General features: G+C 42.3%; 1 protein-coding gene across 6 annotated transcripts in view; it reads left to right on the top strand.

Annotated features, from left to right (window-relative positions):
- LOC101951048 (N-deacetylase and N-sulfotransferase 4) overlaps positions 1-16,978 on the top strand; it is a 265,282-nt gene that overhangs the window by 229,201 nt on the left and 19,103 nt on the right. For 4 of the 6 annotated variants that reach the window (XM_065596280.1, XM_065596279.1, XM_065596282.1 and 1 more), the window contains 6 exons: positions 210-392; positions 3,565-3,661; positions 11,505-11,628; positions 13,730-13,904; positions 15,408-15,578; positions 16,161-16,250. In XM_065596280.1, coding sequence (XP_065452352.1) covers positions 210-392; positions 3,565-3,661; positions 11,505-11,628; positions 13,730-13,904; positions 15,408-15,578; positions 16,161-16,250 — 840 coding nt within the window. The remainder of the gene's footprint in view (positions 1-209; positions 393-3,564; positions 3,662-11,504; positions 11,629-13,729; positions 13,905-15,407; positions 15,579-16,160; positions 16,251-16,978) is intronic. The other 2 variants (XR_010601308.1, XR_010601307.1) reach the window with 1 other exon arrangement.

The raw sequence follows: 16,978 nt of genomic DNA, 5'->3' as shown, positions 1-16,978 counted from the left end.
ATACAGACAAAGTTGGGGCTGTAAAGCTTTCAAACAGGTATGCCTCCCAGTTAGAGTGTGAATGTGCAAACTAATTGCACAGCTAGTTTAGATTTTTTTTTTTAATTATTACAGGAAAATGCAAGACTCAATCTTCCAAATACAGCTACTGCCATCTATTGATGTCCTGCTGTTGTAAGTTTTATAACACACTTTTGTTTACCTTTCAGATCAGCATCTTCATGACCCATTTGTCCAACTACGGGAATGACCGCCTGGGGTTATATACCTTTTTGAATCTGGCCAACTTTGTTAAGAGCTGGACTAACCTAAAACTACAGACCCTGCCTCCAGTTCAGCTGGCTCACAAGTACTTTGAACTCTTCCCTGAGCAAAAGGACCCTCTCTGGCAGGTAATACAACATACCACCAATAGTCCCACTCATAATTCTTCAATTACAATGCACTTCTAAAATCTTTTGCAAAAAGACACATTAAAAATGAAGATATTTTATTTTGTTTTAAATGCCTTTTTGGATTCATTTTTATTTTCTTCAAAGACAACAGCTTTGACTGAGAATATATTTGCATATTTGTTAGCTGTTATGTGATATGCATAGATAAAGCAGGGCACTTGCTTAAACTCAGTCAAATACCAGCCCTTTAAGAGCAGTTGGTTGCTATTTATCTGGGCTTCCCATCCCTCGTCCCTCTTGTTTTCTTGATGCATCACATTGTATAAACTTACCTTGATGAACAATCATTAGGATGAAAACAGATGAGTGAGATCTACCACAATTCATTGTGCTCATTAATATGGAATCACTAGCATTAAGTCACTGCAGCTATAGTAAGGATTCCCAGAATACAATATCCCCTTCTTTAAAACAGCAAGGAAAAAATCCTATATGGTCGATAGTGATTAGCATAAACAGTTACTTTGAAAATAAAGTGTCTTACCCCAACTCAATAAAGACTAGTTCCCACCTCCATTTGAAATAAACGCCAACACTACACGTAAGGCCAGGATAGCAATTGTCAAATAATTATCACATATTCATGGTTCCTCTCTGATTCAACACATGATATGCCAAAACATACTCTCAGTTACACAAGTGTAAATCCAGAATAACTCAAAGGAAATATGTGCACTTATTCCAGATTTACAGTGGTATAAGAGAGCAGAATTTGTTTTTAACTAGTTTTGGCAAGATCAGCAGCTAATGTATATATTGGCCTAGCTTCAATTGATAGAGCTATACTGATTTGCACCAGCTAAAAATTTGTCCCATTATATTTGATTAACTTAATGCATTAACAAATCAGGTTTTCCATTACTAGCTTATGCAAAGGCAACATCAGTGTAATAACTTATTGAAAGAATAATCAACTCTTACTTTTTTCTTCAGGTTTTCTGTTCACACATTTTTATTTTGCATTAACATGTAGTAGAAAGTTAGTGTTGAATAATAACCTAAATTTCTCTTTTTCCCCCCTGTCTTTTGGATTATTATGTAAATTTAAATTGTCACTAACTACTATATATTTGAAACTTCTTTCTCACCTAGTAAGTAACATGAATAGCTAGACGGCATCATAGTAATGGGTAATTTTAACCATAAATGGAAATTTGGTTATTAATACTTAATTTTTATTCCCTTTAAATCTAAAATGAACTTAGGCCTCAATCATACAAGGCCCTTAGGCGAGTGCTTTAATTTTAGGCACATGAATAGTCTTATTGACTCATTTGCTTGATCAGCACCATAGTGATTGTGAACCAGGTCAGACTGGCAGAACTAAAGAATAGTGTCCTCTACAGGTAGAGTACAAGAAGGATTTGTGCCAGCTTCTCCAGACTGCTGTACATCAGCCTTGACTTAGAGAGATTTCCTATAGGGATGAGAAGGTAGTTCAGGCTCTATGCCTCAGAGAAGAGATTGTCAACAAGACTTTTAATTATGCTGAGGATATCTGTTTCCTAGGAATTGAATTATAACCATTGACTCATGTTGTAAACTGCACCATACAGAATTGTATCGTGATGACTTTCAGTCACTTGAAGAGCTGACTAATGTGGAGCAAACAACTTGATGAATTAATTTAGCTTTATTTTATACCCATGGAATATCTGCAAGCAGATTTCACTTCAAATTTATTAGGCTAATCTTTTTAGATTTTTTTGAAAAATGAGAAATTGTTCAATTTAAAAAAAAATGGAAAAATGAAAATGGGCTGCGGGGTGGGCAGGGAGTAAAAGCAAAAAAGACTTTCTGGATTAAGACTTTAAAAAATAACAAACTTAAGAATCAAAGAGTCCTGTGGTACCTTATAGACTAACAGACGTATTGGAGCATGAGCTTTCGTGGGTGAACACCCACTTCATCAGATGCACCCACGAAAGCTCATGCTCCAATACGTCTGTTAGTTTATAAGGTGCCACAGGACTCTTTGCTGCTTTTACAGATCCAGACTAACACGGCTACCCCTCTGATACTTGAAACTTAAGAATGAATGAGTATTCTCCCCCAATTCTCCATTTCAAAACGTTTGTGTTTGAAAAATGCTGACCAGCTGTAATAACTTAAAATTTGGGGACATATCTTTTATCAGGTGTAAATGACTTTATTTTAGCTGAGCTACACTGATTTATACCAGCTAACAGGTTGGCCCTGTTATTTTATGGATTAATAGTGAATCTTCTAATTTGAGCTGTGTGTAGTTGTGATTGGTCAGGTAATTCTCATGGTGTGCCTATGTACCTATTCCTGACTGTACAAGTATGTAAGCATTTCCAGCAGAAATACTGAAATTCACTTCCTTCTTTACTTACTAGGAACATTTGTATCATGTCAGTGAAATAACCTCCCGTCTTAATTTTCAGATGCTTATTTACAATGAGGAGGGGGTAAATTACATTTATCTATCTATATCAGTCCATCTTTCTATCCATTTACGAAGTGCCAATCACATTTACACCCAAATGTAAATGAGTATTCTGAGTTCCCTTATTGCATTCTGTATTTCAGACACCATTGTAACAACACTATGCTTATTTTGGGGCCCTGATTCTAAAAGAAGCTGGACACCTGAAGTGATAGTCTAGCTCAGCCAGAAGTTATGGGCTTGATGCAGGAACCATTTGGTAAAATTTTCTGGCCTGTTATGGAGGAGATCAGACTAGATAATCATGATGCTCTTTTCTGGGCTTAAAAATTGATGAATCTATAAACATAGAAGTCCCATGCATGTAATACATGGGGAGAAAGAAGGAAATGCTCAACTTTACTGATTTCATTGGGATTAATCTAGGTCTTGATCCTGCAACATATGGAACACTCTGATCCCGATGTGCCAAAACACTCAAGCGTGTGTCTAGCATTCTTAATTGATTCATTGGTTGGGGCCAGAGTGCTTAGTTCCTTGCAGGACTGAATTACTGGGGTGAAATTTGAAAAGTGTTGCCACTGACTTCAACCATGCTAGGATTTCATCCCAGTGCATAAAATTAAGTATGTGTGTAAATCTCTACTACATGGAAATTTCCTCCAGTGTGGCAGAAATAATTGTCTTTTTCCCCCTCAGAATCCATGTGATGATAAACGGCATAGGGATATCTGGTCCAGAGATAAAACTTGTTACCATCTTCCAAAATTCCTTGTGATTGGACCTCAGAAAACAGGTGAATTGCAATGACTTGAATAGAGGGTGTGAGTCTAAGCATATTATAGCCCATTTTTTTGGAGTTGTATATATTTATTTTGGAATAATGCATGATAGAGTAAATTCAAATGTAGAAAGGTAATATATTCTAAATAGAAACCGATCGCTGCTGTTAACTTTTCCATTGCTTATGGGGAGAAAGTGGCTTGGATAAAATAGGAACTCTCTTTCCGAATCATCAGCCACCTTTAGAACAAGCCCAGGTTGTTATCCTAGTACTCCTACCAGATGTATTGTTATATCTCACAAAAATGCCTATTCTCATGGGAATTCAAGTTGATTTTGTAGACTCAAGGGGCTTGGATAGTTTTGATAATACCTTTCTTTGAACTGGAAAGGCTCATGAGGTCAAAATAGCAACACTTTGCAGTTATACTCCTTCCTATTAAACTAAAGGAATACTTTTCCCCTAGTAATTATGGGATTGGCTATGTTGGTGATAACTTTTGTGTGGGAGCAGTTAGCCTCATTACAAGGGAGGCTGCATATCGAAATACTAGGCTATGTTTCAGATACTGTTCCCATGCTTTATTCCAATGCAATTTTCAGAACACAGGGTCAAATTCACCCACCTGCATAGGGTCAGCACAAGACGTACCCTATTTTAAAATGGAATTTCAGTAGCACTCAGCTTTTGTACTGGCACTCTGTACAGGGGAGAATTTAATTCATAGAGAAGGTGCAGCATGTCATTCCACCATAATGAAAACAATGCAGTTAGTAAAACTAGAAACCAAATATGGCCAATTATCAGAACTCAGTATACACCAATGTAAGGAATAATTTTGTCCTGATTACTTTCTCAGGAGTTGAAGGATAATCAGAGTTAAAGCATTTCACTCATGATGTTTTCAGTTAAATTATTTTATATTTTCTACAGTTGATACCTACCTCCTTTGTAAAGTGTTTTGAGATCTAAAGATGAATAGCACAATATAACAGCTAGGTATTTATACAGATCTCATGTAATCATTTTTCCCCAAAAACTGATTTAAGTTTTGTGTCAATGTGTTCTGCATTTAGCAGACTTGTAATATGGAAGTAGTCAGAAAGTAGAGCAAACATTCACAACAAATACACTTGTTGTTATGCTGTGAGACACAAAGATAAGGTAACTATTAAGAGCTCTGACCAAATATCTTCACAATGTTTGCAATCCTAATAAGAGTATGTATTACCTATATAGTCCCTTTCATTTGGGGATGTCAAAGTGCTTTACAAACTTTAAACCCAACAAACCCCTCTGTGGGATAGTTAATATTGTCATCAGCTTACAGAAGATGGAAGCCCAGGGAAAGAGAAGTTGCCCAAGGTTACATAGACTATGTCTACACATGTGTGTGTAGAGTACAGACACTGCACCTCCCCAGAATATGAATATAAATAGCAGTGTAGACAGTGAGGCACTGCTTAAATAAGTAAAGACATGCAGAACCTTAGGGAATATACCCTACACAGCTCTCTACATACACTCATCTACACTGCTATTTTTAACAGTGTAGTATCCTGCTGCCACCCCCTGGCCAGAGCCATTCACTGCCACATGTAGCTACACACCACAGTGTGGATGCGGCCTGTTTTTCACTGCTGCCTGGAGCTATACATACCCTATGTGCCACTGACAATGTAGACAGACCAGGATGAGTCAGTGATAGAGTCATTGATACACTGATTGCTGTTGCTCTCAGCACTAGGCATTCCCTAGAGAATATACCTTTAAATTCCTGTTCTCTTTTAAAAAAAACAAACAAAAAAATATTTCTCAACCAAGTCACCATAAATCTCAACCTGGAGGTGAGATGTGTGAAAATCTTTATACACCATTTAAAATGGCTCTTTTTAATCAATTAATAGAAAGTTTTAAAAGAAATTCTGCTGCAATCTCAAGTAACACCACATTTTTCATTTCCAGTGGCCAAATAGCTAGCATGAAACTGTCTTTCTTGGTGATTCCCAGCTACTTATGACATTTAGGTCTGGTCTAACTCTGTAAACATGTACATTAAAATGTAGCTCCAACCGATGTAATTTGCCCACTACGCTGACTTAATATCTCCACCTCCGCAAGAGACGTTGTGCTTAGGTCAATGTAGTTAAGTCGATGCAGTGTCAGTGTAGACACTGTGTTGCTTACATTGACATTTGCTGCCTTTCAGAAGCTGTCCCACAATAGTTAAATTGGTACAAGTGCTCCTGGTGAGGACGAACACCGCCAACACAAAGAGCATAGTGTCTTAGGGTATGTCTACACTACGAAATTAGTTCGAATTTATAGAAGCCGGTTGTATTGAAATCGGTTGTATACAGCCGATTGTGTGTGTCCACACATAAAATGCTCTAGGTGCTCTAGTCGGTGGACCGCGTCCACAATACGAGGCTAGCGTCGACTTCCGGAGCATTGCACTATGGGTAGCTATCCCACAGCTATCCCACAGTTCCCGCAGTCTCCGCCGCCCCTTGGAATTCTGGGTTGAGATCCCAATGCCCGGATGATGCAAAACAGTGTCGCGGGCGGTTCTGGATACATGTCGTCAGGCCCCTCCCCCCCCCCGTCACAGCAACGGCAGACAATAGATTCGCGCCTTTTTACCTGGGTTACCTGTGCAGACAACATGGAGCCCGCTCAGCTCAGCTGAGCTCACCGTCACCATATGTCCTCTGGGTGCCGGCAGATGTGGGACTGCATTGCTACACAGCAGCAGCTGCTAACTGCCTTTTGGCGGTAGACGGTGTAGCATGAGTGATAGCCGTGGGGCTGGCAGCCGTAGGGCTGCATTGCACCAGCCCCTTGCCCTTTGGTAGGCGATGGTATATTATGACTGGTACCCATCGTCGTCATACTGGAGTGGCTGTCAATCATGGCCACCTGGGCAGACATGTTTCGATGATGATGGCTACCAGTCGTAGTATACTATTTTCTGCCAATTGCCCAGTATTGTCTGCTAAGCACCCAGAAGAGGCCGAAGGCGATGCTGGGTGCTGGCGGACGTGGGGCTGGCAGACGTGGGGCTGCATTGCTACACAGCAGCAGCCCCTTGCCTTTTGGCAGACGATGGTATATTATGACTGGTATCCATCATCATCGTACTGGAGAGGCTATCACTCATGCTGCACCGTCGGCTGCCAGCTTAAGATGTAAAAAATAGATTTGTTCTGTATTCATTTGCTTCCCCCTCCCTCCGTCAAATCAATGGCCTGCTAAACCCAGGGTTTTCAATTTAATCTTTGGGGGGACCATTCTGTGTGTGACAGTTGTTTGTGTTTCTCCCTGTTCCTGTACCTGTACGCCATGTCGTCACTCGGCCCTCCCACCCTCCCGCCCTCCCTCCTTCTCCTGGTCCATCAGATACTACTTTCGCGCCTTTTTTCTGACCAGGCACCATAGCTAGCACTGGGATCATGGAGCCCGCTCAGATCACCGCGGCAATTAGGAGCACTATGAACACCACGCGCATTGTCCTGGAGTATATGCAGAGCCAGGACATGCCAAGGCGAAACCCGGACCAGCCGAGGAGGCGATTGCAGCACGGCGACGAGAGTGATGAGGAAATTGACATGGACATAGACCTCTCACAAGGCACAGGCCCCAGCAATGTGGAAATCATGGTGTCACTGGGGCAGGTTCATGCCGTGGAACGCCGATTCTGGGCCCGGGAAACAAGCACAGACTGGTGGGATCGCATCGTGCTGCAGGTATGGGACGATTCCCAGTGGCTGCGAAACTTTCGCATGCGTAAGGGCACTTTCATGGAACTTTGTGACTTGCTTTCCCCTGCCCTGAAACGCCAGGATACCAAGATGAGAGCAGCCCTCACAGTTGAGAAGCGAGTGGCGATAGCCCTGTGGAAGCTTGCAACGCCAGACAGCTACCGGTCAGTCAGGAATCAATTTGGAGTGGGCAAATCTACGGTGGGAGCTGCTGTGATCCAATTTGCCAGGGCAATGAAAGACCTGGTGATAGCAAGGGTAGTGACTCTGGGCAACGTGCAGGCAATAGTGGATGGTTTTGCTGAAATGGGATTCCCAAACTGTGGCGGGGCCATAGACGGAACCCATATCCCTATCTTGTCACCGGAGCACCAAGCCACCGACTACGTAAACCGCAAGGGGTACTTTTCAATGCTGCTGCAAGCCCTGGTGGATCACAAGGGACATTTCACCAACATCAACGTGGGATGGCCGGGAAAGGTACATGATGCTCGCGTCTTCAGGAACTCTGCTCTGTTTCGAAAGCTGGAGGAAGGGACTTTCTTCCCGGACCAGAAAGTGACCATTGGGGATGTTGAAATGCCTATCGTGATCCTTGGGGACCCAGCCTACCCCTTAATGCCATGGCTCATGAAGCCGTACACAGGCAGCCTGGACAGGAGTCAGGACCTGTTCAACTACAGGCTGAGCAAGTGCCGAATGGTGGTGGAATGTGCATTTGGACGTTTAAAAGCACGCTGGCGCAGCTTACTGACTCGCTCAGACCTCAGTGAAAAGAATATCCCCATTGTTATTGCTGCTTGCTGTGCGCTCCACAATATCTGTGAGAGTAAGGGGGAGACCTTTATGGCGGGGTGGGAGGTTGAGGCAACTCGCCTGGCCACTGATTACGCGCAGCCAGACACCAGGGCGGTTAGAGGAGCACAGCAGGGCGCGGTGCGCATCAGAGAAGCTTTGAAAACGAGTTTTGTGACTGGCCAGGCTACTGTGTGAAACTTCTGTTTGTTTCTCCTTGATGAACCCTCCAAACCCCCCCCCCCCGACCCGGTTCACTCTACTTCCCTGTAAACCAACCACCCCACCCCACCCTCCCCTTCCCAATTCGAGCACCACTTGCAGAGGCAATAAAGTCATTGTTTTTTCACATTCATGCATTCTTTATTAGTTCCTCACAGAAGTAGGGGGATAATTGCCAAGGTAGCCTGGGATGGGTGGGGGAGGAGGGATGGAAAAGGACACACTGCATTTTAAAACTTTAACTCTTATTGAAGGCCAGCCTTCTGATGCTTGGGTGATCATCTGGGGTGGAGTGACTGGGTGGACGGAGGCCCCCCCACCGTGTTCTTGGGCGTCTTGGTGAGGAGGCTATGGAACTTGGGGAGGAGGGCTGTTGGTTACACAGGGGCTGTAGCGGCGGTCTCTGCTCCTGCTGCCTTTCCTGCAGCTCAACCATACGCTCGAGCATATCAGTTTGATGCTCCAGCAGACGGAGCATTGACTCTTGCCATCTGTCTGCAAGCTGACGCCACCTATCGTCTTCAGCCCGCCGATTGCTCTTTTCATCCCGCCATTCAGCCCGCCACCTCTCCTCTCGTTCATATTGGGCTTTTCTCATCTCCGACATTGACTGCCTCCACGCATTCTGCTGTGCTCTATCAGTGTGGGAGGACATCTGCAGCTCCGTGAACATATCGTCCCTCGTCCTACGTTTTCTCTTTCTAATGTTCACGAGCCTCTGCGAAGGAGAAACATTTGCAGCTGGTCGAGGAGAAGGGAGAGGTGGTTAAAAAAGACACATTTTAGAGAACAATGGGTACACTCTTTCATTACAAGGTCGCATATTTCGGCTTGCAGGCAGCCATGCTAGGCCACAGTGTTTTGGCTTTTTTAACCTTCTTAACATGCGGGAAAGGTTGCAAACAGCAGCGCATTTCCCATATCAAGGATGAATTGGGTTGCCCATTTAAAATGGGTTTTCAATGTAAAAGGAGGGGCTGCGGTTTCCCGGTTAACATGCGGCACAAACACAAGTAAACCACCCCCCCCACACACACACACGATTCTCTGGGATGATCACTTCACCCCTCCCCTCCACCACGTGGTTAACAGCGGGGAACATTTCTGTTCAGAAGAGCAGGAACGGGCGCCTCTGAATGTCCCCTTAATAAAATCACCCCAATTCAACCAGGTGACCGTGAATGATATCACTCTCCTGAGGATAACAAAGAGAGATAAGGAATGGATGTTGTCTGCATGCCAGCAAACACCGGGACCATACGCTGCCATGCTTTGTTATGCAATGATTCCAGACTACATGCTACTGGCCTGGCGTGGTAAAGTGTCCTACCATGGCGGACGGGATAAGGCAGTCCTCCCCAGAAACCTTTAGCAAAGGCTTTGGGAGTACATGAAGGAGAGCTTTCTGGAGATGTCCCTGGAGGATTTCCGCTCCATCCCCATACACGTTAACAGACTTTTCCAGTAGATGTACTGGCCGCGATTGCCAGGGCAAATTAATCATTAAACACGCTTACTTTTTTGTGTGTAATGTTTACAAATATTTACAAAGTTACACTCACCAGAGGTCTCCTGTGTGCCCTGAGGGTCTTGGGTGAGTTCGGGGGTTACTGGTTCCAGGTCCAGGGTCACAAACATATCCTGGCTGTTGGGGAAACCGGTTTCTTCGCTTCCTAGCTGCTGTGAGCTACCTACATTACCTCCATCCTCATCTTCCTCATTCCCCGAACCGTCTTCCCTGTGTGTTTCTCCAGTGAGAGAGTCATAGCACACGTTTGGGGTAGTGGTGGCTGCACCCCCTAGGATCGCATGCAGCTCCGCGTAGTAGCGGCAAGTTTGCGGCTCTGCCCCGGACCTTCCGTTTGCTTCTCTGGCTTTGTGGTAAGCTTGCCGTAGCTCCTTAATTTTCACGCGGCACTGCTGTGTGTCCCTGTTATGGCCTCGGTCCTTCATGGCCTTGGAGATCTTTTCTAATACTTTTCCATTTCTTTTACTGCTACGGAGTTCAGCTATCACTGCTTCATCTCCCCATATGGCGAGCAGATCTCGTACCTCCCGTTCGGTCCATGCTGGAGCTCTTTTGCGATCCTGGGACTCCATCACGGTTACCTGTGCTGATGAGCTCTGCATGGTCACCTGTGCTCTCCACGCTGAGCAAACAGGAAATGAAATTCAAACATTCGCGGGTCTTTTCCTGTTTACCTGGTCAGTGCATCTGAGTTGAGAGTGCTGTCCAGAGCGGTCACAATGAAGCACTGTGGGATAGCTCCCGGAGGCCAATAACGTCGAATTCCGTCCACACTACCCCAATTCCGACCCGCAAAGGCCGGTTTTATCACTAATCCCCTCGTCGGAGGTGGTGTAAAGAAACCGGTTTAAAGGACCCTTTAAGTCGAAAGAAAGGGCTTCGTTGTGTGGACGTGTCCAGGCTTAATTCGGTTTAACGCTGCTAAAGTCGACCTAAACCCGTAGTGTAGACCAGGCCTTAATTACTGCAGTGGCTGTATTTCAATGTACTTTAGGACTTCTTAATTTTGTAGTGTAGACTTGCCTTAGTCTAGTTTGGTGGGAACTAATGTTATCATTTAGGCAGAGGGTATGTAACATCTAGCAATCCAGAGGAGATAAACAGATATTGACAAAGACTGAAAGAAATGAAAACAGTCTTACAATAATTATTTATGAAAAGCTGTAGAAAACATGCTTTGTTTTCACATGAAATGTGTTGCAAAATTTAGGGCCAATTTCTGCCATTGTATGCACAAACGTGGCTTCCTCTGATGTGAAGAGAAACCTCATGTCTGGATCAGAGCAGAATTAGGATTCTTGAGAATGAAAGAGTTAATGACCACAAAACAAATAGACTTATGTGTATTATCTGTTCATATTTAAAACTCCAGCATGCTAAGACATCCTTTCATTAATGAGAATTTATCGTATAAACCCTTTTTAAATTTTCCTCTTCATTTGTGCATAGTTGTTCATAAATACTTGCTTAAATTTAAACGCTTTAGATGTATCTTACCCTTTCTAACTATGTCAAATAATCCTGTGTCTTGGTTTTTTTCTCCTTTTAGGAACAACAGCACTTCATTTATTTCTCCTTATGCATCCTTCTATCATCAGTAATCTCCCTAGTCCAAAAACTTTTGAAGAAGTTCAGTTCTTCAACGGAAACAACTATCACAAGGGAATTGACTGGTAAGAAGACTACCAAAAAATAAATGTCCATTATTAACGCATGCTAAATCACAATGGAACAGTTATAGAAGTATATGTGACAACCATATAATTACCAGATGAATTTGCTATGCTTGGCACTATCAGAGTGAATTAGAAACTAATTCATAATGATGGGACACTTAATCAAGTGTTGCCCTTAATTTTATTTAGATGTTACAATAACTGTCATAGTTTCTAGTAAAGTAATACAATAGAGAGCCCAATTCTGATGCCTTCTCTCCATGCTGAGTTATACCTTACTCTGCAATTTCATCATGATCATACTCATTTTAATAGGCCAGATTGTGCCGCCCTTTCTCAGATCGAACTACTTGTAAAGTAGGGTCTTATTCTACGTGAGTAAATGTGGCATAATCTAGCCATTGAGACTGCTTATGGAGTTAAATTACTATTCAGCATAACAAAGCGTGGCAGAATTGAGCCATTGATAAGGAACTTTAGATTGTCATTCCTCTCAAACTCTTTAACATGGGTTTTTAAATCTTTAAAGAAATTATTTTGTAACGATTCATGTACCAAAAGTTACTAGTGTCCTCACACTTATAGCAAAGCTAATATGTAGGAAGAACATTGCCACATATATGTATATTAAAAGACTAATCTTCTTGAATTGTTTAAATCATACAAAACTGTAATATACTGCAATGAAGAATAGAAACCGACTACACGACATATTTTTAAAAAATCACTGAAAACAACATTATCACAATGGCTACACTTAGTTTAAGAGAAATACTGAATTATTAGGTTAAAAATGTTGTGAAAACCCAGGAGACAGAAACACTTCATTGTGCATTTTTTCATACTACATAATGGAGCATATTGCTATTGATATTACCTTTTATTAGCTGAATTTCATTGTAAAATGCATGTCTATTTTTGTACTTTTTGTTTATATCATCTCAGACATGTTGAGATTGTATCATAACAAGAGGTGAGGGAGGTTGCAGATTTATTCTGTTAATCCCAATATACATCTGGATGCATGGCCTATATCTATGGAAGCATTCAAATAATATATGGGATAACGAACCTGTAGACACATTGCAGGAACAAGAAGCAGAAGATAATTCTATATTGACTTTGTTTCTAAAACATCCATCTTGCTCTGCACAATACAAAGGACCAGCGCTTCAGTTGATGTTAGTCAGTGCAGTTCCATTGACTAGCCCACAATCGGCAAATTTGATTAGAAGTGCAAAAACAAACATGTCACAATTTATTCCATGTTTTTCCATCTACAGCATTTTTATGTCTGCGGTCAGATTATAATCCCTACTTTGGCCTGTTTACACCAGGTAAAGGGACTGTAGTAGGGCTAGGGGCTTTAAAAGGCACAGATGCAGCCAGGATAGAATTTCTCCAGCATAGCAACTGAGGAAGACATGCAGGCTGGCATAGGGAGCTGGGACTGAAGCATGTAGCACTGCTTAGATTCCAGGTAGCACTGCTGCTATAGCTGTAACGCAAGTAGTCTCCCCCAACTGCATCCCCCTCCCGCCCCCAGAGACTGTCTAATTTATGCCAGGGACAACTCCATTCCTCAGAGCAATACAGAACTGGGAGGATGCAAAGATGGCTTAAAGCCACATTATCCTCCCCTCCCACTGGGCAGCAGGTGCCATGGAACACCTACTAGAAGCACAGTCTAGAATCTCACTTCACATCTTTAATCTGTTCACACTTTGACTTCAAATGAGGAGCGCTTAGATGTGTATATCCATCAACGCTTTTATTGTTAAAAATGCTCTTAGGAAAAAGAGTATTTCCAGTTTTCTGCTGAATATTCATTATAAGTACAATTAGTACTTTCCTTATCACTAGTGGAAATCATTGCCAATACAGTCACAGTGTTTAGCTGTTCACATCATTGACCCCCCAGCCAGTGTTTTTTACTGTTACAAATTTAGAATGAATCTTTTTCCCAGTTAAGTTTTGATTTTTTCCATTTGTGAATTACGTTGGAAGATTAACATTTCCACGTGCTATGAAATGTAGAATATATGCATAAGACAATTTATTACTTTCTTAATTCAAATCATTGTCTCCTTCTCCCCAGGTACATGGATTTCTTCCCTACCCCTTTAAATGTCACCACTGACTTTCTGTTTGAGAAAAGTGCCAACTACTTCCATTCAGGGGAGGCTCCCAGACGAGCAGCTTCCTTGGTCCCCAAGGCCAAGATCATCACCATTCTCATTGACCCATCAGATCGGGCATACTCCTGGTATCAGGTAGGGAACTTGCCACTGAGAAATGGGCAATGAAATCAAAAGCAGTGAGTGGAAACTAATTCACGCCCCTTCCTGGGAGATGTTCCAGAGAGATGGGTTGGCTCAAAAAAAAAAAAATCATAGAATGTCAGGGTTGGAAGGGACCTCAGGAGGTTATTTGGTCCAACCCCCTGCTCAAAGCAGGACCAATACCCAGACAGATTTTTGCCCTGGATCCCTAAATGGCCCCCTCAAGCATTGAACTCACAACCCTGGGTTTAGCAGGCCAATGCTCAAACTACTGAGCTATCCCTCCCCACTGTGTTTCAAAAAAAGGTTCCATCATATATAGCAACTTGACATATTTGTGCAGACAAATGAATTAGCCAGAGCAATGCCAAAAGTCATCTATAAAGTTAAACTAGGCATGAAGTAGAAAAATTATGATACCCTATGATAAGGTTTGCAAATAACAATATAAAGCGCTTAGTTCACTACTCCAGTTGAACTCCTTCCAGCCCCATCCTGAGCACATTCACAAAAGATTACACAAGTCATAAGACAGTGGAGAAGCATGCCCTATGGTTGCATCTACACTGGCAGAATTTGGACCTGTAATTCTCCATCAGTGCAGCTCCATCAATCCCAACACTGGCAGAACTGTACTAGGGTGATCAGACGTCCCAATATTACAGGGACCATCCTGATATTAAGGGCTTTGTCTTACATAGGCACCTATTCTTCCCCCCCTCCCCCCGATTTTCCACACTTGCTATCTGGTCACCCAAAACTGCAGTCTGAGATGGTAGAAGGCTGTGTGCTGTCTACACCGTAACTGCCAACTATGCCACAAAATGTAGAGCTGCACTTGTGGCGAATTAAGGGTCCAACTGTTCCTAATGCATATGCAGCTCTGGTGCCTGATTCTCCACTGCCTTGCACTAGCTGGTGCATGCCGTTGCCAAGAGATTGCAAAAGTATGTATGAAATGCTACCAGTTCTGAATATTTCAATAAATTAGGCTCTATATGGTTTTAACATGGGCTTGTTGGTCTCTACAAACTATTATCCGAGTGTGTGGGTAATATCCCTTCTTAGTAAAATAGATGATTCTTAGATTTTTAAGGCTGGAATGGATCACTTGGTCTGATCTCCTGCATAATACAGGCCACATAATTTCACCAAGTGCTCTCCTTCCTCAAGCCCACAACACCTGGGAATGGAAAGAACCACAGATAATCTTCTTCCATTGAAACAGCCATAGGTTTTTGGTTGGTGGTTGGGTAATGTGTATGGTGGTGGTGATGGTGATGTTATTATTAAGGGTATGATAGCCACTGAAAATGAGACCATTATCCATCTAGGATATTTCATTACATTAACACAATAGCAGTGAAGCTACAATTTGCTAAATTCTTAACTATGTTTGGAAGTCTGAAATACTACAGTTTTCACTTTTTTACTCAATTATGGCTTAATTTATTAGCTAATTACAGCTATTTGTCTCTCAATTTTGTATGCTAGCACCAGCGATCTCATGAGGACCCTGCTGCTCTGAAGTTCAATTTCTATGACGTGATTACATCAGACCATTGGGCTCCCTCAGAGTTAAGGACTCTCCAGAAGAGATGTCTGATCCCTGGGTGGTACGCTACCCATATAGAAAGATGGCTAACTCATTTTCCCACTTCCCAGGTAATTTCCTGCTAGCCATTTCACAAAGCTCACTGATTTGGGGAATAACAATCTCAATGTGTACCATTATCGCATACAATCTTGTGATGCTTTTTCATTGATTTGGGGGAAAAAAATCAAGGAAAAGCTATATAAACACATGCTTTAGATAAAATTCATCTTTACAAAAACCCTCCCAGAATACCAATTTCCTGACAAAAAAAACACAACACACACTTATGGATGTTCCATACTCTCGATCATACCTTCTGCCCCTACAAAGAAAAATGGGTATGAAAGGAAAAGGTATATGTAGGGTAGTAAGCAATCTCCCCTGTGACTGCCTCATCTGACCAGGACTTAGACTAACTAGAAGACACAGCCTGTGCTTCCTAGTTCCATCACAGAGTTTCTTTAAGTGCTAGAAAGCCAAAAAGATCTATAGGATCTGTTTCTGTCCATGGCTGGCCTTTTCTGTTGCATGGCCTCAAGTTGCACTACAAAGGGGAAAATAGACCAGTCCCATTGCTAGTAAGTAAGAGGAGGGCTGGGTTTTTCAGTGACTTGTATCTTCTCCCTTTAGTCCTGCTTCTCTTTTGATAGGCAACAAGTACCGGCCTACGAGCAGCAGAGTTTGCATGGGATGCAAAGTTCCCAAAAAAATATGCCTGCAAGTTGGGGGATCTATGGCAGGTAGGACTTCCTGCAGCAAGTTGTTTACTCCCACTCTGGTCCTGCTAAGGGAGGGAGACACAACGCTGTCCCACAAATTTCAGAAAATGCATGGGATTCTGGGTCCCCAAGAGAGCCAGGACTCCAATTACCTGTTTGCTTTCTCTGTTCTTAAGGCTGAGCCTCCTGCTCCTAAGACTTATGTTAAGGTTTCTCCCCCCTGCAGTAGTTAATTTCATCACAGCGAATGCAGACCCTGCTGTTAGGCATGCAGGTGCACATTGGCATATTTCTTGTAAAATTGGCTACCACCGTGTTTGCCTAGTTGCAGTGATTAATTTTACAAGATACGCAACAATGTGAACTCATTCTTTATAGTGTGCGTGCAGAAAGTGCACTTATTGTGCTTACTAATGTGCACTCAAAAAGTCAATAATTCATAAGCCCTCACAATAAATATGAAACACACCCATCCAAGTTAGTTATTATCTGTACAGTTCTGTACTGCAAAAGCTTCTATATATAACTTTACCAGCTAGACTCAAAGTCCAGTTCAGCACTGAGGTAGCTTTGCATCAGACCAGATTTTGTTAACGTACTTTTGAAAGAACTGTAATAATTACAAATTGATTATCAGATACTGTCAATCTACTGTATCTGCATAGTGGTTGCTATTTAATTACTAGATATTTATGGGCTTATCTCGCTGAAAGCTCAGTGTGTATTTTAATGCTTTTGAATGTTGTGTA

This window comes from Chrysemys picta, chromosome 5 (genome assembly GCF_011386835.1).
Source record: "Chrysemys picta bellii isolate R12L10 chromosome 5, ASM1138683v2, whole genome shotgun sequence".
Lineage (NCBI taxonomy): Eukaryota > Metazoa > Chordata > Testudines > Emydidae > Chrysemys > Chrysemys picta.
This window is presented reverse-complemented; position numbering and strand designations above follow the sequence as displayed.